Here is a 22,207-nt window from a genome sequence, read left to right on the forward strand (position 1 = left end):
TGGCATGATGTCTTTTGTTGTGGTCAGCAGCGCCATATAAATTCATTTCACAGAATGACTCACCTTCTCCCCCATTGTGTCTCTATTTATTCTCATCAGCCTCATTCAGATGACCATATGGGGAGACAGTGGCATGAGATCTCCAGAGAATTCATTAGCAGTTCTGAATTGTACATTGGCAACATTCTTCTATCTACTTGAGGTGGCCTGTGAGGTTCTGGCTTGTGGGCATCCTCAGGCAATGACACCACGACTTGCAGCAGCAGACAAGTAACTGGACTGTTTGTCAAAGAAGTGGAAACTGTGACAAGATGCTTGGCGAGTTTGTGTATCCATTATAAACTGTTGACTGTTTGTAATGACTATTTAATTGTTGCAACTCGACTGGACAGCTGAGGTTAAACAATTACCAGAGATATGAGGAGATTTTCTTCAATTTTTTTTCTCACACAGAGAGACAACATGATGTGCAATGTATAAAACACAGCAGATAAACTTTAATGCATAGCAAATGACCAAACAGAACAAAAGCAATGGTAAACATATTTTGCACTCAGTCAGTCTGAGGACAAATAAATATTTCATGTACATATGCCTAATAAAATAGATTTGTGTTTTTAATATAGACAAAAAAAAGTCTAGGAAGCTTAATAATTCATAACTTATACAATATGTACATATTTAAATAACCCATCAGTCCGATGAGCGGTTTTCTCTGTTTCAACATCAGTCTCTGTGGGCTAACAGACACTGTAAGTCATAATCATGAGTCACACATGCTTGGTATATCAGGTCAAATTAATCCCCATCAGGAGCCAAAGGCATTTGGAGTTTGGCTGTGGCTGCAGAAACCAACTTGGCAGGTGAATGGCCTCACTAACTCACGAACACCTTGGTTAGCAAAAGTTTTAGACGAGGCTGCTGGGTTATGGAATGTGTATCATATTAACTGCTATGCAGGGAAACCCTTCTGGGTTTTTTTCAGAGTATTTAGAAGTGGCTGCCCATTATTTCCTCTTCACGGGAGAGATCTTCATGTCTTTTCTTGCTGTTCGTCTGTGCAGCCTCACATCGTCGTCCTCTCCCGTCTGTTGCTTGGCGAAGTTGACAAACACCTGAACAAAGAAGAAATTCATCTAGAATGTGATCAAAGGCATTCTGGGCCACTGACTTTGCACCAATTCCTCATCATAGGAATTAATATAACATTCCGGCCAATGAGTGGATTGGAATTGTATGCTGTTCCAAACAGAAAAAAAGCATTAGGAGGAATAAGTTCAACTCTCACATAGTTAACTACTAAAATCATCTTGCAATGACATTCATTGTCTGTAACTGCATGTCCTTGAAGGCTTGTGCAGCTTGCAACAGAAGTGACAAAAATGATCATGATGAATAATAATAAAATCTTTCCTGAATATGAGGCCCAGCATTCTTTGGCCTCATATTCACTCTCCGTAATGCAAAGCTAAAGTTCGTACACACTTTCTTGTCAAAATGCTCGTCTGCTGCTAAAAATGCGCAGGAAGGACGGCAACACAAAACCACTTCAGTTTTAGTTTCTTGCACATTCAAGAACTTCATTCAAACTTCAGCCACTTTTACAACCTTGAAAACACCGGAACAAAAAAAAAAAGAATAACTGTTCAAATCCTACAATGAAATCAACAGGCATATGCATCATCCTGAATCAAACACTTTGGACAAACTGGAGTAACAAGTTAAAAAGTATGTCATGTGTGTCTTTGAGAACAGGTTTACAGCATGATTCGGGTGGAAATAAAGTGTTGGTTTACATGGAGGAACTCTGGTTCCAAAGAAACTGTAGTACTGAAGACAAACAAAACGTCCTCTTTAATGGGTTTCAAAGTTTACAGGCACAATTTGAAAAGAATTTCAAATAAAAGCCAGTTTTCACAATTAAGTTAATTGTTGTAGTAGGACTACATAAGTAGTTAAGTCCTAGCAGGCTTTCATTTTGGCATTTGTAAACTAGTATAAATGTACAACATCGTGGTGTGAATACTATAAGTGATCTGTTTTTAAAAAAAATAGCTTTTGTTATCCATATTTCTATACTACACATTAGTAGAAAATAGTTCTGTTTTTATTATTTGTCTTTAGATGTCTTTCTAGCACAGTGATTTCCCTGTGGGGGTTAATAGAGGACCCATCCACCCTCCTTAAACAGAGGAGGAAAGAGCAGGCGCTCCTACAAGGCATATAAAGACACCACGTCTTAGCTAACTGTAATGTTTTGCCTGTATCCTGTAAATGGAGTTGACCTTGCAGTCTCTAAATGACTATTTTTTTCTTTCTTTCTGTATTTGTTCCAATGACGCATCACAAGGATCAATTTAGAGTTTTTCTGAGTCTAAATTGTTGCTGAAAGTCAGAATTGAAAGTGATCAAGTGAACTAGTTTTCCCAACACAATTATGAATTAGGTTTATGAGAACATTCTGTAATTGAGTATTCAATGTTCAATTATGTTTTGTTAGCAAGCCTCTGACAGCAGCTTTTGTGAATTTCTAACACTTTGCAATCTTTTTTCTTTAAAAAAGTGCAATTGTTTTCGTTTTGATTGTCACATTTCAGCTTTACCTGGTCCAGTGTTGTCTGGGAAACAGAGTAGTCTTCGATGCTGAGCCTGTCTTTATTGGCCACCACCAACTGGAAAATCCTCGCCAGGGAGGATGAGGCAATTTCATACTGCAGCGTGTTGTAGTGTTTCTCCCGCTGAACACAGCCGGGGAAGGAGCTCTCCATAAAGCTCTCCACAGGCTCCAGTTCTGGAGACAAGCCTGCTTTAGCCGCCTTGATTTTCATTGTCACAACATAGCCGTCACCAAATCTGGGTACAAGGAAGCAAAGGACAGAAATATTGCATACTGCTTTCTTTCTCCGAACATTAATGTGTCTGTCATCTATAATGTGATGGTGGTGGAAATGATAAAAAATATTAATGCTAGCTCAGACTTACAGTCACAGATTGTAATCACAGTTATTGGTTAGGTAAGAAACAAACTCTTACTTGTATTTGAGGTGCTGGATGGTACCAAGACACTTGAAGGTCCCATTGACCATGATGGCCAGTCGGGTGCATAGAGCTTCACACTCCTCCATGCTGGTGGAAAACAACAGCAATCCATCTTTATTCATGTCTGTGACCTACACCACCTTGTAACATTAAAGCTTCTTATTAGAGTTTTAAGAAACACAAAGTAGTGTGTTTAGAGGAAGAGGAAGGAATGGATGAAAATCTTTAGTAAACATTGGTTCTTAAGTCATACCACAAAATCTCAATTGGATTTATGTTTGCACTTTGACTGGGCCATTGTAGCAGTTGAATAATTCCAGAACATTGCTTGGATTTGTTGTTCTACTGAAAGGTGAAAATTGGGCCTCTTGGCTGCTACTCTGAATAATTGTGTCTTTTTCCTGCCTGTCAGTTTAGACAGACAGCTTGATCTTGGTAGGTTTGTGGTTCAAAATGATATTGTTTCATTGCTAAACCCAACTTCATCCCCGACCTTCTGCTGTCTTGTATGATCTCTAAAATATTGTTTGTTCATTTGTATTCTCTGACTAAAATGTATTTATAGATGCATTTCAATAAACTAAATGATTATTGACAAGTTTATATAATTCTGTAACTCAATTCATCATGTGAAACATAATATACAGTAATATACTGTATATTATGTATACTACATAATATACAGTAACTTTCCTTCCACAAAGAATAATATCTGAATGCTTTTTTAAATGCTTTTGGAATTTGTGTTTGGTTAGCTGCTGATATTTGGTCCACATATTTGTGGACCAAGAATTGAATTCATCACAAGGTTTCGAACCTGTGTGACGTTAGCACCACAGCCCTGCCGTCCTGAATCACACTCATAATAGCGTTCCACAGAAAGCGCCGAGAGTGCGGATCCATCCCAGTCGTCGGCTCATCCTAAGAAAAAAAAAGGAAAGCAGTTACAGAACAAGCAGCAAACTTGTCTCTCTGAGCACACAGTGGCACACTAACAGAGACCAAGTCCTTATCTGTATCAGCATATGGCAAAAAATCACAGATTTATGCCAGTTTGAACTGAACTGCCTAGTTTTTGTGCCAACATATAAAACATTCCAGGCCAGGCCTGACTGAACCCATATGGCTTACCATCTGGATCCAAAGACTAGTTCATTGATAAATTCCTGCATAAAATCTAAAAAACAGAAACAAAGGGCTCTGTAGCTTGTTGTCATTGGCTCCCCTACCAGCAGGACCAGTGCAGGGCAGCCAATCATTGCAATAGCTGTGGACAGTTTACGCTTGTTGCCTCCGCTGTAGGTTCCTGCGCTGCAGCCAGCGTATTCTGTCAAGCCCAACTTCTGGATGCCCCACTCTGCCACCTGCAGAAGAAACAGAATCTAAGTTCAGAGGCCACTTCGATGCATCCCTGACCGATTCCTTCATAAAAGAATATGCCAAAAAATAAAAAAACAGATGAAAAAAATATAGGGATAAGTAAACAAAACGTGAAGAGAAGATGGAGGTCTTTGTCATATGTGTAGCAGAGTAGAACATCCTAAGGTGCTTCAATATGTGAAGCAGCTGGAGTCCCACTTACTCTGGGGATCTCTGACTCAGGCACCCCTCTGAGTCGGGCGTAAAGGTAGAGATGCTCCCTGCCGGTAAGAAGCTCATCAATGGCATCAAACTGGGGGCAGTAGCCCATGTTCTGGTGCACGTCTAGTATTTCTGTCAGGATGCTGCCAATATAAACACAATATGTTACTTGAGAAATAGGAGCTCAAATAATATGAAACATTTTTAGATGGCATTAGCTGTATGAAGACATGATGCAAATTTCTACATTTTGAAATTTGCCAAGACAAGATTCGATTCGGGGTGTCAAAAATCTCATTCTCTCTCCTGATTAGCAAACGTTAACTTGTGTTTAGAGACGTGGGTTTGTTTCATTATCAGATAGTGTTATCTCACAGATTATGCCAGACAGTGTCCGAACAGTCTAATTCTCAGAGCTGTTTTAGGATTCACCCAGCTGGAACTACATGCAGGATGAGCCAGGAGTAGCAACTTCTGTCATTACATAGAACACAGAAAAAATATTCATACTCCTAAAATTTTAATGTATTTTAGGGGATCTGTGTATCTTATCAGATAGTGTTATCTCACAGATTATGCCAGACAGTGTCCGAACAGTCTAATTCTCAGAGCTGTTTTAGGATTCACCCAGCTGGAACTACATGCAGGATGAGCCAGGAGTAGCAACTTCTGTCATTACATAGAACACTGAAAAAATATTCGTACTCCTCAAATTTTAATGTATTTTAGGGGATCTGTGTATCACATGTTTGAGTGTTGGACACAGAAACAAAGTGGTGAAAACTTTAACATAAAAGGAAAATAACATGGTTTTCAACTGAAAATCATTTGGCTTCAAGCACTAATTTAATTTCAAAATTTGTCAGGTTTAATATGTATGACATTTTATCTTGTATTTTCCACTACTAACTTTAAAATGTTTTATGGATGTGCATTGCAAAACTGCTAAGGTTTGCACATTTTTTTATAACCTAATTTAAACTTGTCCTCAACTTTTCTCTGACCTGTGTGCTTTTATACCTTGGTCTTTGTGATGCTGTTTGTTCATCAACTTTCTCTTACAAAACCACTGAAACCTTCAAAAAACAGCAACATTTATACTGAGACTGAATACCACACAGTTACTGTTTACCAAATGCCTTTATTTTGAGGACAATTGGTTGCATTAAATTGTATTTATTAGGGTCACAGTAAAAGGTAAAAGGAGCCCAATACATTCTTTAGATTTTTGTGTGTTGAAAATCTAATTTCACAATTATCCACTACTTTTTCTTAATCTGTCTTATACAATTTATGTAAGTTTGTGTGTCAGTTGGCATAACTACATTTGCAAGGTATACTGACTTAAAAAGAGTTTTTGTTTTAAGCTGGGACAGGAATGCCTTTATTAGTCAATAAATGAGTTCCACCTACTTGTAACCAGCCACGGTAGCTTCTCCAGAGCTGGCATCAGTGTCACCTGTCAACATTTTGAAAGTTGTTGTCTTCCCAGCTCCATTAACTCCCAGAAGGCCGAAACACTGACAACAACAAAAGGACGCAATTAATACCAGATGCACAGAAAACTGTGGCACTATTATAAAGAATAAATATCATCAAGAAGCTGAATTTTTTTCTCTTTTGTGATTTCACTCACTAATCAACCAAGAATCGAAGGGATTTAGCAAGTACAAATATTTTTTATAATCCTAATGTACCACAGGAAAGGTTTGAAATATTTTTTTTCATCAAGTGCGTTTAAAATTTCTTCCTGTTACAAAGTAGTTGTTCTTTTCCACTGTGACCATATGCTTTCTCAGGTCAGGGGATTGCTGTAAAGTCAATGAATCAATGCAATTTGCTGTCACTGGTTCGATGCAAAATATGTTTCCAATCACCATAGCACTGTATTATAAATGGGATTAAACGGAACATTAATCTGTCTGATTGATTTGACTTTATACTTTACATATATATCAGATCTGTTTGTTTTTTAAAGTGCTTTGAGATGATTTATCACTAATGATCATCAAAGACAAACTGAACTGAATGTCTTTTTATGTTGTGTATAAATATCTATTTTAACTGTTCTCATGAAAACAAAATTAATTCAAAGTTCTAAATTTTAACCATTAGTCTTTATTTATTCACAGACAAACAGACACGACTTGTGGCAAAGAGAAAAGATTGAAATAAATCTCAGCATGGATGAACTCAGTGACTTCACCTCGCCTGCAGGGACTCCCACACAAATCCGGTCCACAGCTGCCCTCTTTCTGCCCACATACGTCTGTGCAGAGAAATAATAACATCTCACTTCAGTGGAGCAGAACCAGAGCAAATGTAGTAACCACAAATATATTTTAAAAAGCTCTAAATTGACAAATCATGTGCAATCATGTTCTGACTTGTGAATTTTATCATTTTATATGTTTTGGTCTGGTAAATTAAGGTAATTTTTTTTTTGTTTGATGGAGTGAAACGGAGTTTGTGGACAAAGGAGTTAAGAACAATTTTATGTAATACTGATGCTCTTTCATTAGTATAAACTTTATGTTCTTCCTTTTTAAATGTAAAAAAATAAACACGTAGAGTTTAAACAACTTGAGCGGTGACAATTATTTCCTCCAGAATTAATCTAATAAAACCTGTTATTCTGTTATAAAATAAAAAAAAAAAAACATGATACAGTCCAATAACCAAAACAAATGTCAAAATTACCATTTTCTATTTAGATAAAACTTATTTCATTTATTTATGTATATTAATTTTGTGTGTGTTTTATTTTCAAAACAATGGAGGATCCTTCAATCTTCAAACATGGCTGCTGTAGTTAGTTCTTGTTGTTAGGCAAAGTACAACAAGATCAAGTTATGGTCTCAAAACTGATAACATTTTTTGTCATACTGTTCCTTTAAATGAGATCTGAACTGCACTCCATATCGTTCCTGAGCAGATAAGTGTTGTGTTTAGCAGCTTTGTGGTGCTGATGGAGGCTGCAGCTATCAAGGACTGTTTTTAGTTTTTGAAGCCATTGTCAGATGGTAGATTATTATATTTATCAAGATAATGTAATCCCAGAAGGAAAATAGTTTTTGTTAGAATAGTATCATAAAAATTTTATTGTTTGGTGACTGTTTAATTTATGTGATTCATGTGAGCGAACACCTACTATTCAATACACTAAGTAGTAAGAATACTTTAGGGAATGGGGATGTTACGGAAAAGTTTGATTTAAAGACTTTTACCTTTGAGAGGTCTCTGATCTGCAGGATGTTCTTCTTGCTTCCTCCCTCATATATCCTCCGCCTTTCCTCTGCAACATCCTCATCCTCATTTTGTACTACAGCCTGTTTACAGTCTGGTAGCCTGAGAAATAAAGAACAAAGTCCTCTAAGGAGAAATTGACAAGACCAGAGAAATGCCTTTTCAAAAGCTAGCTTGAAAAGCTAATTCAAACAAATTTTTGAATCAGCTTGAATTAGCTAATTCAACAATTAGTTTGATCCATCTGTTCTGTGAGATATTAAAACAATCGGTTTTAATATATTTCCATTCAGTGTATTAAATGTTATTTGTGTGTGTTTAGTTAATTACAAGCTCTTACCAGTGGTCCAAGAAGAACCGATACTGGATCAAAAGGTTGAAACTAAAGTACACAAAGCCTTCCACTAGCATAAAAAATATGTTTTTTCCCACAAAGTCCCACCGAAAAGGATCCATTTTGTATTCTTCACCTGTAAAAGAGAAAGACGAAAGACATACCAAAGTATTTTGACTTGTGAAATGAAACACACACACACCCACACACGCAAAAAAATCAAAGCTTTACAGACAATTGAACCTTTTGTCAAGAATTCCCATTCTTTTATTTTTTTTTTCTTCTAATTTTCTCCCATTAAAACAACAAACTTCAAAGTAGCTAAATGTAATTTTTGTGGTACATCAAGACAAGGCAGTGCATAATTGTCAATTGTAAGATGATAGATCAATTTAAACATCTACATCACATTAAAAAGCAGTGTAAATTTGTTGTTAGTGTCTTTATCTAGACAATAATCAATTTCCAAATTCCCATAATGAGCACACATAGTTTATAACCTCTGTGAAAATCCATCTGTTCTGTGAGATACTCAGAGTTTTGTTGGAGAACATAAACATAAACATCATGAAAACCAAGGAACAAAGCAGACAGATCAGGGGTAAAGTTGTGGAGAAGCTTGAAGCAGATACAGATCCTAAGCTTCGAACATCTTACACAGCAAACAGAAAAAGTCTTGAACAACAGCCACTCCAATAAATTAGGCCGTCACAGAAGAGTACAAAAAAAATTAATTAAACCTTGTTGAAAGAAACCACAAGAAGTAATATTTGAAGTAGGGGAGGAGCCATATAGAGGACACAGCAAACATTTGGAAGAAAGTTATCCGGTAGGATGACCTGCAGGACGAAGGTGAAAAGTACTGCTGCACATCACCCTGAGAAAACTGTGGTGGTGACAGAGAATCAAGTCATGGGGAAACTGAGTTTTAAACTTTTTAATATGTTCTTACATTTGCATTGTCAAAACTTTTAACAAGTGAAACACCATGCAGCGCTTACCAAACCTGGCGTAGACATCAGTTACAGCCTGATTCATGGCCATGTCGATCAGTCCTCGCCCCAGGCAGAAGTGAGGAAACACCAGCAGCAATTTCTTCAGCCACTCGTTAAACGTCAGCAGAGACTGGAAACACAAGAACATGTCCCAGCAGCAACAATATGAAAATACATTTGATGGCATATAAACAGAGCTCTGTGACAAATACAAGTTAATATTTTTGTTCCATTTGTAAACTGTTTGCTAAACACAGCATGATGGTACCCTGCGTAGGATTTGCTGTAAAACTGTATTTGTAAACAGACAAAAACAATCTCAAGTAATCATTTGTGTTGTGTGTGCCCATTTTAAATAATGTCCCCATTTAGGGTTTTGTTTTTTTTTCCTGTGTGGAAAAAAAATAAAAAAGTTTTTTAATTAAGCAAATTTTTCCAACTTGGCAAGAATGATGGTAATTTTATAATGCACAATTTTATGAATAGTTTTTGAGAAATATCAACAAACATTAATATGACGCAGTCCACCTGGAGAGCATCTCTCATGACTCATCTGTGGTGAGAAAAATGGAGCGCAGATGTTCAGAGGAGATGACCATCTGCTGGAGAATGGCCTTTTTTTTCTATTATAGTAGATTACAATGAGAGTGCAATCTACAAACTTTACTGGTTTTATCCCACTCCCCCTTTTTTGTAAACACAAAATAAAGTAACAGGTGTTCACATATATCTTTGTTCAGACAGTCTTCAGACCAAATATTTCTCCTGTCTCAAATGATAATAAAGTCTTCCTCACTCAATCTTTAATGTTTTAGCCTCATTAAAATGTTTTCTGCATTATTCACTAAAATCTACCGTTTCCTCTTTGACGCATGCTAATACAAGTGTGAGTCCAATTTTAATTAGCATTTCCTTGTCCCCTCTTGATATTTTTTTCTTTCTAGTTTGTCAGACACTCGTCTGCCCTCAAGGCCTCACAGCAGACTTTAGTCCACATCTGCATTAATCAATTTATGTTACCCGCAACCGAGCGTATCCAGACATTCAGAAAACATGGCTTGTTTTGAGAAATAATTCACCTCTTACAGCCATGGGCAACAGTACAAAACAGAAATAGGAGGAATTTGCATAAATGAGTTCTTTAGCTGCAGGTCAATTTTTTATTTTTTTTTCCAGCGATGATATGACAGACACTCATCTATAATTGTTTCCCTTATAATAGCATAATCTATTGATTATACACAATCACACTCAAAATGGTCTCTTAATATTATTGTGTGAAATAACACACTGAAGAAATAGACCTCAACATGACGGTTTTCATTTCTGGTTTTAAATAAAGCAGTAAATTGTTTGTGGGGATGAGTCCCATGTGGTTCGGTAATAACTGAAAAACTCACTCATGTATCAAATTGTTTGTGGTAGACATAATTGCCCACAGTAAATTGGGTAAATATGGGAACTAGGAGTGGTAAACAATTAGAACTTGTCCGTTTAAAACGTACTTAAAAACTAACAAACACTTACATAGTTAATTGGGATGTGTCCTGATCTGAACTGTAAATGCAAAACATTTTGGTTGTGGGTTTTTGTTCCATAGTTTATGGCTTCTTCATGTAATAATTGATTACATTGTTAAGTGTTTGAGCTTTCAATTCTGCTCTAAGTTAAATTGTACATTTCTTTATTGCTTTCTTCACAAATCCACTACTTGTTGCTAAGTATGCCACTTTTACTCATTAACTTTCAGTTGAAGATTTATTTCTTACAGACATCAGGTCCTTAACTTTAATAAAGATGCAGCAAATATTTTTTTTGCTACAGTAAATCTTCCTCACTCACCTTAAAATTATCAGTATTTTAGAAATAATTCAGGTCAAACCACGAATAAGCTTTTCCTTTTGTTTATATTTCTGTCCTCACCCGATTGTTTTCAAAGAGTTCCAGGATGAAAGTGATGGCGCTGCTGTTGATGCCAATAAACAGATTGATGCAGGACAGAGACACATACGCAGTGCTTGGTATACTGAATACGTAGGACATGGGGTACATCATGGGTGTCACTGACCACCTGAAAGAAGAAGAAATTGAGAATTATGAAAATAGTGTGTTTAAAAGGCAGATGTCATGTTTTAGAGGCATAAAATGCTTAACAGATGTGTGACCCCTTTGTAACAACACACAAGAAAGATCAGCTACAAGGATCATCGATGCAGGAAATGTGGGTGAGCTCCATTGACGTAAACAGGCAAAGAGGGCAGATTTATCCTCTTCAAACAAAACCCTTCTCTGTCTGAGAAACACTAATTTGCCCCATATAGATATGGGAATCTTGGATTAAACAAAAGGAACAGCTCACACTGTTCACACCTCAGAGGTTAGCACAAAACACAATTCATGCCATGGCAACAGTTAATAGTGTGAACAAAACACAGACAACCAGAAGAAAGCTTGTTTGTGAGCATAACCATATTTTAGGTAAGAAAAACTTTTTTTGCATCCCATTTTTTATTTTATGTGTAATCTGTCAGTGGAATATGTTGATCCTGTTAACTTTTGTTGTCAGACAAATAATGTTTTAAATTTTATTCCAATGAGTTTTCTATGCAACTGATCCTCCTGCGTCTTTAACATCCATGTTTGTTAAAATGTCTTGAATTACAGACTTTGCTTGTGACAGGCCTCTTTTAAATTCCTCCTTATTGGGTGTTTTTTTATATCTCTAAACTACTGCTCTCAGAAAACATTCTGAGACTTCCTTTTCCCTGCAAAATATATTTTGTCTAAATCTTCCCTTTATAAAGTCAATTTTGAGATAGAGACTTTGTTATTACTATGGTACTTTTATCTGAGATCAACTTTGGGTAGATACCTAATTTTTATCTTGTCTGCCTTTTTGGCTGTCTTGTGTTTTCATTTCTTTCCTGCCACACTGTTCACCATTTTTTCCATCATTGTGATGGGGAACACATCTAAACACATTTGAAAAGAAAAAAATCAGTTGAAGTTAGTTGTTTTTACTCTCTCAGGCGTTTGATTTTCTTTATAAATTCAGATGACACAAGCTGGATTTCTCCAAGCTATCTGTTCCAGAAACCCAATTTGCTCTTTATTTCAAAATGCTTTAAACATTTGCTTTGTATTTAATTAAACCAGATTTAAAAATCAGCAGCTTACCCGTAAAGAAGAAGAAGAGCTATTAATGCTGGGAGGTTAGTTGGTGACGTGTAACACTTTTTATCAAATGCCAGGAAAATGCCAACCACCATTGCAGTGCTGAGAAAGTAGTTCATCTGAGAGAGAAATAAACGATGACATTATGAAGCAAAATCTGCAACAAAAAAACTGCAAAGAAACAAATTAAAGATTATACATAACTCATACTATCACAATATATTTTGAGAACTTCCTTTTAATCTGGAACTCTCTAATTAAAACAATATTTATTAAAAAACCCACACATTTGTAAGCGGTTTTGTTTACGGAGCCCAATCTTACTCACCAAGTCCCAGAAGAAGTTGGCCACCCAGTAAACACAAGGACTCACTCCACTGACAAACTGCAGGTGCTTGGCTTTGGTCACTCGCTCCTGAATGAGGTAGAGGACGAAGCTGGCAGGGATGAAGGACATGGCGAAAATGACACAGATCGCTACAACGGCATCCACTGAAGTGGTCAACCTGCAGGAAGAAAGGAGCAGAATAAAATCACAACTGGTCTGGATTGGATATTTATTTTAATGAGATTCTGGGAAGTAGTAACTGAATAAAGGCACCCGGATTCTTTATCATTTTCAGTCTTGGTCTATTCCAACACTGGATTCAAATTTATTTTTATGAACACTTTTTACACGTTTACTAATGCTAGTCATTTTTGATCGCACAGTGTACTCAGACTGCTTTTGAGAAATTGTAATTAAAAACTTGCTGCAAAGCAGATACAAAAACTAAAAACAGTGTTTTAGACGTAGCATTTCTTATCCTTCAGAACAAAAACTGTAAAGGTGCAGCTTTGCTCACACAGTGACTTCAGAAAGCTGCTCTTTGGTGAGATTCAGAGGGTGATTGATGGCGGTGATCCCATACTCGACAGGTTTGGCGAACGAAGGGAGGAAGGCTCGCAGAATGGCGTTATTGGCCACATTCATGAAGGCCACCATGGCGTGCCAGCCTTTGTTATTATACCACACCTGACAAAGGATTGGAGAGGCAATTCAACACATCCAAACAGAAATATTTATACCCCGAGTGCAAGAAAGTTTTCTTCATAAGACATACCTTTACATGAAACTCGCTCTCCATGAAGTGTAGGAACGTACCGATCTCCCTCAGGGCAAGTCTGGAGTAACGACCCTGTGAACATGGGAGCTCAGAATGAGCTGACAGGATGGATTACAGTCTAATGTAGAGGTGAAAGCAAAGAGAGCATTACCCCCGTTATGTTGAGCATCCGTCCCAGCTGATGGAAAAAATTCTGGATGTCTCTAGGATCCACATCTAGGATGGGAAGTTGACCTCCTATGGAGAGGCCTCCATACCTGAAGACAGAAAAGATTCAAACTGAAAATAAAAGAGAGAAATTCCCACTTCTAGATACAAATTGAGACTAGAAATGCAAGTACCTTTGTTCATTCACCCAGTATTTGCTCTTTAAGCTGGAAAATAATGATAAAGAACAAAAAACATTATTAGTGAAGGTAAAAAAAAGAGAGGTAAAACAACTCCTTTACATCTTTTTTAGGATAATTATCTGCTGTTTCAATCCAACCTGCCTGGTTCTGATGAGACTGGGGTAGGTTTTCACCAGATAGTCTGAGATATTCCGGTCGGTCAGATCCAGCATGATGTCTCCCGTGGCCTCCACCCGCTGCCGAGGGGGCAAGCCTCCCGCCCCAGCAGGACAGATGGGCATCATGGTCAGCTTCTTGTTGGTGCTGCACTGGCAGGAAGGCGACGGATTGCGTTGGTTCCATTCAGGACTCTGTAATATGTTGTGGACCACAGGGGAGACGCCAGGTTGCTCCCAGTCTGAGGCACTGGTGTTGCACATCATCCTTGATAAAACAGAGACAGAGATGAGACATAATGATCTGTGCTACATTTGTTTTAATGATTTAGAATATTTCTCATGGCATTTGGCACAGCCTCCCAGACTTATTGAAGGCAGGATTAGAATTGTTATTTCTGCATTTTTAATACAAACTGAAAATTATTTGATACTGAAACAGGTATAAAAGCATAGTGTTAGAAGTGAAACAAGAAATGTTCCATAATTTTTCCTTCTGTGCATTGTCTTGATACTCACTCTGACAGCTCTCTGTGCATGCATCGTGTGCCAAGGCCCGGCATGCTTAACAAACGATCTGTGAAGTGCTTCATTCTGGGGTCAAACGGACGCTCATTGCTAAAAAGAGTGAGAAACATTCAAGAAAAAATGATAAGTTTGCTGTTAATGAGACTGGGACTACCCAGTGGCCTTGAATAGTACTTATACTCTTCTACTTCTTCACAGTGTCTCACTACTCAAAACTTCACAGTGTTTAATTTTGATTTTTTTCAGTGCTTAACTGTGAAATGTGATGGATAATTATGCATGGGTTTAAATTTGTCATTAATTAGGGAAGAATCCAAGAAGCCAAAGGTAACTCTAGAAAAGCTGCAGAGATCCACAACCATTATTATTATTGCACATCATAAACAGTATTCTGTATAGAATACTGGGAACAAGAAATGTCAAAGCCATCATAAATCCTGTTTGCAATCTGTCACAAGTTACGTAAGGAACACAGCTAACATCTGGAAGAAGACGCTTTACTAAAATGACACCAAAACTGAACCTTTGGTCCTCCTGGAAAACAAAAACCACAAAGTCCAAACCTCATAAAGACATACCCCAAAAGACTTGTAGATGTAAGTGCAATTGTATTTACTATATAAATGTAAATATAAATGCATGATTTTGAAAATCATGTATCGTTATTCTTTCACTTCAGAATGATTCGCAACCCAGGGTGGGTTTACCAAATAAAATCCTAATAACCTGGAACTGAAGTTTATGGTTGTAACTTGACAAAATGTAAAAAAAGTTATAAGTGAATGAATACTTTTGTAAAAAGCTTCTCAAAATTTTTGTATTATTGTCTGACCTGAAGAAGGTGAACTGTTGTCCGTACATCCAGGGCGTCAGAGTTAGGCTGGGATATTCTCCAAATGGAGGGACAATCAGCGTGAAGATCAGAGAAATAAGGACAAAAGTGGCAGGAAGCATAATCTGAAACCACAGTTAGATGTTTCAATAAAGATCAGAATCTGTTGGGCATTAGAAAATATAGATATCAATGTCTTCCCTCAGGTTTTTGCTCCTTCTGGATGCAGATTATGTATGTTAAAGTATTTTGAAACTCAGAAGAATAACACCCTTTTTGATCAGTGGATCTCCATGTTCACTTCGCCCAGCAGTACCTGTGCCAGGAAGTCTTTTCTGCTTCTCGTAGCGTGATGGAATCTCTTCACCAGCAAAGCATGGAAATGCTTCAGGATTAGTGAAAAGCCCTTCACCTGTCTGGATCCCTTCCCTGCACTGCAGTCAGCGGTAATCCCATTTACACCGTTATTCTCTATTATAAACAAGAAAACAAATGACGAGTATTAGTAAAACAAAACAACAAAAAAAACAAATTTTCAGTCAGGTAACTTTTGAAACTTTGTTAGCTAAAATTCTGATCTTTATTTCTGCAGATCTTTTCTTTATTTTCTATAGAACAAATGATGCTTTGCTAAGTTTTGAAAGCTTATGCAGCAGGAAAAGAGCATGCAATGAACGGCAGCTGCTAAATGCTTAATGAATAAACTGAACCCCTTAGACCTGGGTTGTTTTGTGGAAAATTCATTTTAATATCACTCAATTTAATGGAAGTCCTTTTTAGGAATTCCCTCAAATTAGAAATGCAAGATCGTATTAATAATAAAACATGGCATTTACATAACCCAGGTCCAGTAGGTTCTACAGGAGAAAGAGGGGAGCAAGTGCATTTTTATTGAAGCTCTGTCCAAATGTTTCTCTTTCTCTGACCTTCCTCTTGGCCTACACCAACTTTGCTGCCATTTTGTCTTCCCTGCAACATCCACTGTTCTAAAGGTGGGGCAAAACAAACACAAACTACAGGGTTATAAAACATTACAGATGCACATTTCACAAAACGTTATGTGGCTATTTTAGATCACACCTGCATAGTTCAACTACAAAAAGCATGTTTATATCCACATTACACATGTAGGTGTGGTGGAAGGATTAAGAACATGTTGGACAAACAGACAAATGGGTCAGGAATTTAATTCCAGGAAAAGGTCAAGCAGAATATCAGTGGTGGCATTTACCAGCAGTGGTGGCATTATTTGCTGCTTCTCCATCTGCTGTGACCTTTAGAAATATCTGGAAAGGGAAAAAGATCATCCTTTAACTTTCAAAACATTCTATGTAGTTATTTTAATACCTGGATGAATATAAGTATTTAAACATAAATCTACTATGAGGTGTAAAAATTTTGCCAACATTCCTGCTACTTTAGGTAGATAAGCAGGAAATGCATGGCTAAACTAAAGTAGAGTCCAAGATATTTGTTTAAGGTTTCTAAGAGAGTCATATGAGCAAGTACATGGAAATAAGTTCAATGTATCTGTCTAATAAAATGAATTGAATTGAATTAGACAAGTTTATCCACTGCTGTGAAATTAATAGGTATGGTGAAACTTGAAAGTACAAGTTTCTTACATTTAAGAAAATCTGACCAAATTAAGCCATTTAAAAAATTCCTCCCCTTTTGATGAGATAAATTCTGCACAATTTATACAAAATTGTGCAGCACCAGCAGTTTGTCAGAGATCCTTTCTCCCATAGATTTTTTTTTTTTTTATTGGGTTAGTTTTGTGCAGAACGTGGGAAACAAATTATTCTCCTCTGACCTTGAAGATCAAAGTACAAAGCTTGAAAGGGAGCTGGTTTCTCTGCCAGTTAGCTCAAGTGAAGTGATAAGTCTCTAGAGAGGTTTCGTTTACAAGCATTAAATCCAATCTTGGTGATTCTGGTCCAGTTTGTGATAGAGCAGAGTAGTTCTGGAAATTAAGAGGGAAAATTTAAGTTGCTTAATCTTTTTAAAATGGTGGTCTTTACTTTTGATGGATGCTGGAGATTATCTAAATTCCTTATTTTTGAATTGTGTATAACAGGGGTGCCCAAACGGCATCCTGCATGTTTTAGAGACGTGCAAGATGCCGGCCCTCCAGGACCGACTTTGGGCACCCCTGATGTATAACCTTTCATTAACATAAAAAAAATCTGGGTTGTGGAGGAGGACTGTAGGTGTGTGGGTGGAGGATTGGGGTGGTGCACAAGTTGGAACAACCTTAACTTCTTACATTTAAATCTATTTACAATTTTATAAGATGAGAATTTTTTTCTGCTAAGGGATTCTAATTTATGTAAGATTTTTTCATTTGAACACAGCACAGTCCATGACACAAGTTAAATTCAGTTGAGTACTGTAAAACTAAAACTGGAGGTAGTTCACATGCTGGCCACCAGATGGCATTAGTGTGCTTCAAAATCAGTCTGGTATGTTTCAAATAAGCATCAGCAGGCATTTCAGCTGCACTAAGACCACTTTGAGGGAATTTTGTCGCTTACAAGGTGGCAGACTTTGTTGAACCACCTTGGGACTGGACCTGAGACCTAATGCAAAGTCCAGGTTCGCTCAGTAGTCTGGATTTTATGATAAATGTCAAGCATTTTAGGCCAAAAGTTCACATTTATTTATGCTATTAACCCTCTACTGCCAATGACCCTACCTCCTCTAAGGATGTATCAGAGATGCCAAAGCTGCTCAGACCCATATCAGCAAGAGTTTCCTCCAGCTCTCTAAACAGGCTGGCATAGGCTCGATGTTTGAACCCTTTGTTAGGGAGCAAATAGGTCAACTCCTGTCCGATGGTCTCAATGAGCTTTGCCTCGGGAACGTGGTGGTGGATCAGACTGGTGATGTTGTCGATGTCCCCTGGGAAAGAGACAGAAAAGTTACAGATTTAGAAACTTTTCTTTTAGCAAAGTTTTCCCGAAGCAGCAGAAAATGAAACAAGAACAAAAGAAGAAAAACTGCTTGAAAAGCAAAACACAACAAAAAACAAACACTATTATTCAAGAGAGAGAACCTATGCTGGAGCAACTTTGTGGCATAGCATCTTAAACAGCAAGTCCTTAGGCAGATGAGGAGCAAAAAGGCTTTTGTGTCAATATCGCTTCTAAATTATTAATGTCTGTAAATAATGTGACCTGTTCTAGTCTGTCTTAGGATTTACAGCAGAAAAACGGTGATGGAAATTGTGAAAAGATCCTGTTAGCACCATTACTCACAAATTGGTCCTGATAGGAGTGAAAAATAAGGGGAAAATGTGTTAATGTGTGCTTTTTTCAAAGGACAATTACAAGAGGGGTTAGCATTTTTTTGTGTGTGTACCTCAGAGTCTACAAGAGAGGCATTAGAGGACATTGTTACCTGAGTAGATACCACTCTTTTGTGGACAGAAGGGCGTCTTGTCATTTGGTTTAAACATGTATTGGTATATAGTGCTACTTCTCTCCATACAGAAGACAAATTAATATGAAGTAAACCAGCAAAATGTAATAAAAATGCAAGAGATCTAATTTTATCTTTATTAACCTGTCTTCATGTTCAAAACTGTTAAAGGATCTAAGATTATTTTTTGAGCACAAATGAAGGCTACTGCTGGGACAAACGTGGGGATGTTGTAACATCATGAAACCAAATTACACACATGCAAGATATTCTGCCCTCTGGTGGGGGACTAAATATCAAAAATAGCACTTCTCAGTTTTTTTTTTTTTATTAAGAATTCAATATGGCCGTTTATTATCTATGGAAATTAAAGTCGGTTGTTTGGTTCTGACATGATTTTGGATAGGAGCCATATGGAGCCCAGAGCGGCATGAGAAAGGACAGACACATGAGCTCCAGATAAAAAACTAGGACTTTTCAGTTAGTTCTGTTCTAAAGTTGGCACCCCTGCTTGTTGAGTAGTTGCCTCCCACCCCGACATGAGAAAAGGGAAACTCTGTAACGTACTTTGCCTGAGACTTCTCGTCATTTATCCTTCTACAGAATTTCAGATAGTATTTTAATTGCTTGAGGAGCAGGGCTGCACAGTGGCGCAGTTGGTAGAGCTGTTGCCTTGCAGCAAACATTCAGTGTTATATTTTTATAAGCATAGAAGCGCCAACAACGAGCAAAAACATTGTCTCTCTGAGACGTGTCGTGTGTAAGTTTGAGCTCCTGCAGTGATGGTGTGCTTCAGTGGCTGCAAGCACGCTGACAGTTTATGCAGTCTTTGTGGGAACCCGATTGCCCTGATTGGTCACTTGAGGCTTCAAAATAATCCCGTCTCCTTTGCTTTTAATGTTATAAAATCAACTGAAAGCAAATGCTCTTACAAACGGAAAGTTTTGTTGCGTCCAAAATCTATTGTTTTTTTGGCAGAAGAAACAATAGATTTCTGCCAAAAAAAAATCCGCTTGTTGAGAGAAAGACTCAACGAGCGGTCGAGTCTTTCTCTCACATAGGTGAGAACCCTGGGATGGGTTTATCCATGAATAGTTTTGAAAACAGTGCATACATTTTTAAAAGAACTTTCTCTAATAGCAGAGATAAGGAAAGGCAAAGAATAGTACGATAATGTCCTTTACAACAAATAAGAATAGACTTGACTGCAAATGCCACTTCTGCAGGAAGTGTTGTTTGTGAGCATGCAGATGAAAGGTTGATAGAGAACATGAACACTTACCCTCCAGAACTCTGTCTAGTTGCTGGTGCTGATTCTGAGACTGATCTTTGTATTTGGTGCAGATGGAGCAGGAACACGAGCAGTCTGAAGCACAATCGCATTCATTCTGAAAGAAACACAGAAAGACAGAGACGCTTTTAAACCACACATGCATATATACTGATAGAAGAGGAGGAAACAGTGTTCTTTGTCTGCAGGCACTGCTCACCTCTCGCTTCCTGATGTCCTTCATGCGGCGTACGAGTGTTAGATAAAAGCCGACTCCAAAACAGTTTTTGAGGAAAAGGGGGGACCCGCAGCAGTAAAGCTGTCCTTTGGAGATGATGGCGATTCGGTCACTCAGCAGGTCGGCCTCATCCATGTGATGTGTAGACAGAATCACGGTGCGGCCTGCACAAGTACAAAACTCTTATTAAGGTGATAAACATTTTACATTTAAAAATGTAATAGGAATATAAATATAAATTGTTTTAATTCTACTTTCATTCTTTCCTTCAACAGCTATGAATGAGAGTTTTAGAAATTCAAAAGTTCACTACCAAATTAGGGAGTGTTTGGAAAATACCAAAAACGTTAGTTTCATTCTTTAAATTCAGCTTAAGCTTTGGAAAATGTCTTGAGTGAGGAAAATCTTGGCCAAAATTTGCAAAATGTAATTAGCTCGTGATTTTCACCTGTTCTATATTTCAGCAGGAGATCCCAAATGGATCTTCGGGAATACGGGTCCACTCCTGAGGTGGGCTCATCCAGAATGACAACCTTGGATCCTCCGACAAATGCCATGGCAACAGACAGTTTTCTTTGCATACCGCCTATAAAGTGCAGAAGCATATAATATCAAGAGGAATCAAATAAACTGACCTTGTCTGTCCTTTCTGACCGATAAACAGACACAAGTGGCAGACCTGAAAGGTTCTGAGCCTCTTCGTCTCGCTTGTGAGACAGGCCAAGGTCCAACAACATGTTCTCCACCTCTGCCTGAGCCTCGTCTGGAGTCCGACCCTTCAGCAGCGAGTAGAACAGGATGTGCTCCTCCACTGTGAGACTGGAACACCAACATGGAATGAGTTTTTTTCTACAATAAACAAGTTAATGCTAAACACTGTTCTGTTTTTACTGATATACATAAGAGTTTATACAAGCAGCAACAACAGGGTACAAGCCAAACCTAAAGATACTGTTTAGGTGTACCACTAAAACCTTAGGGACAAAGAAAAAAACTGTTTCAACACCTAATCTTGAAATTGCTGTTTGGCTCTTTATGGATGATGAGCTTAATTTGGGTGTTAATGCTGAACTGGTTCACCACCACTGCTAAATATACTCGGTTTTACTTCCACATCGAAAAAGAAAATAACAAAAAAACAACTGACTCAATGCTCCAGTGTTTAGCTGTGTATTTTTTCTTTGACAAAACCACTGTGGCGAAGTTTCTTGTGCAGCTTTATGCATGTGGAATAAATAATGTGTGACAAATCTTGATTATCATTCATCATATTCGTCTCAGTTCACAATAATGCCCCACTTTATGCTGGTCTATCAGACAAAAGCACAAACTATATAGATCTGTTGTAGAAAAACAAAGTTTAGAGTATGACTAATTCTTGTAATGAAATGCAAATGATCCAACTCACTGATTGAAGAGGATGTTGTATTGAGGGCACATGCCCATAGATGTACGGATGATGTCTATGTCTGTTTTAATGTCTCTTCCGTTGATGTAGGCTGTGCCGGATGTGGGAGGATAGAGACCAGTAAGAATGGACCTGAAAAACATAAAGGTTTCCAGATTAATCCTATATAGAGGCAAGTGGGAGTTGCTAACTTCCTTAAAAGTTAAGAGAGGAAGAAAGGATGGGTTTTTATAAGTCTGATAAATCCTCATGATATTTTGATCAGTCTATGTATTAGTTTTTCTTATCTGATTGAAAATGTGTTCAGTTTCTTTTCTGCTTACAGTGTTGTTGTTTTTCCAGCCCCATTGTGCCCCAGGAAGGATGTGATCTGCCCTTCGTAGAAACAGATGTTGAGACAGTTCACAGCTGGACGAGAGCTTCCGTCATACACCTTGACCAGATCCTGGATCTGCACCCCCAACACCAGGCCCAGGGGATCCTGCTCAAAGAACACCGGACCTGTACGGAGGAGAAAGAGAAAAAAAG

General features: G+C 37.7%; 1 protein-coding gene across 2 annotated transcripts in view; it reads right to left on the reverse strand.

The window, feature by feature from the left end:
• Positions 1–477: 477 nt before the first annotated feature.
• LOC122840855 (retinal-specific phospholipid-transporting ATPase ABCA4-like) overlaps positions 478–22,207 on the reverse strand; it is a 47,617-nt gene continuing 25,887 nt past the window's right edge. The window contains exons 20-50 of one of the 2 annotated variants that reach the window (XM_044133601.1): positions 22,003–22,180; positions 21,680–21,811; positions 20,951–21,090; positions 20,720–20,857; positions 20,254–20,435; positions 20,046–20,151; positions 18,039–18,244; positions 16,572–16,626; positions 16,267–16,326; positions 15,657–15,811; positions 15,341–15,465; positions 14,500–14,598; positions 13,967–14,248; positions 13,817–13,849; positions 13,627–13,732; positions 13,473–13,547; positions 13,215–13,384; positions 12,698–12,875; positions 12,373–12,488; positions 11,119–11,266; positions 9,202–9,325; positions 8,207–8,336; positions 7,848–7,968; positions 6,827–6,889; positions 6,034–6,140; positions 4,622–4,763; positions 4,269–4,403; positions 3,857–3,960; positions 3,034–3,126; positions 2,604–2,853; positions 478–1,115 (exon numbers count right to left, since the gene is read on the reverse strand). In XM_044133601.1, coding sequence (XP_043989536.1) covers positions 1,008–1,115; positions 2,604–2,853; positions 3,034–3,126; positions 3,857–3,960; positions 4,269–4,403; positions 4,622–4,763; positions 6,034–6,140; positions 6,827–6,889; positions 7,848–7,968; positions 8,207–8,336; positions 9,202–9,325; positions 11,119–11,266; positions 12,373–12,488; positions 12,698–12,875; positions 13,215–13,384; positions 13,473–13,547; positions 13,627–13,732; positions 13,817–13,849; positions 13,967–14,248; positions 14,500–14,598; positions 15,341–15,465; positions 15,657–15,811; positions 16,267–16,326; positions 16,572–16,626; positions 18,039–18,244; positions 20,046–20,151; positions 20,254–20,435; positions 20,720–20,857; positions 20,951–21,090; positions 21,680–21,811; positions 22,003–22,180 — 4,061 coding nt within the window. In that variant the 3' untranslated portion in view covers positions 478–1,007. The remainder of the gene's footprint in view (positions 1,116–2,603; positions 2,854–3,033; positions 3,127–3,856; positions 3,961–4,268; positions 4,404–4,621; positions 4,764–6,033; positions 6,141–6,826; positions 6,890–7,847; positions 7,969–8,206; positions 8,337–9,201; positions 9,326–11,118; positions 11,267–12,372; positions 12,489–12,697; positions 12,876–13,214; positions 13,385–13,472; positions 13,548–13,626; positions 13,733–13,816; positions 13,850–13,966; positions 14,249–14,499; positions 14,599–15,340; positions 15,466–15,656; positions 15,812–16,266; positions 16,327–16,571; positions 16,627–18,038; positions 18,245–20,045; positions 20,152–20,253; positions 20,436–20,719; positions 20,858–20,950; positions 21,091–21,679; positions 21,812–22,002; positions 22,181–22,207) is intronic. The other variant, XM_044133602.1, reaches the window with a different exon arrangement.

This window comes from Gambusia affinis, linkage group LG12 (genome assembly GCF_019740435.1).
Source record: "Gambusia affinis linkage group LG12, SWU_Gaff_1.0, whole genome shotgun sequence".
NCBI lineage: Eukaryota > Metazoa > Chordata > Actinopteri > Cyprinodontiformes > Poeciliidae > Gambusia > Gambusia affinis.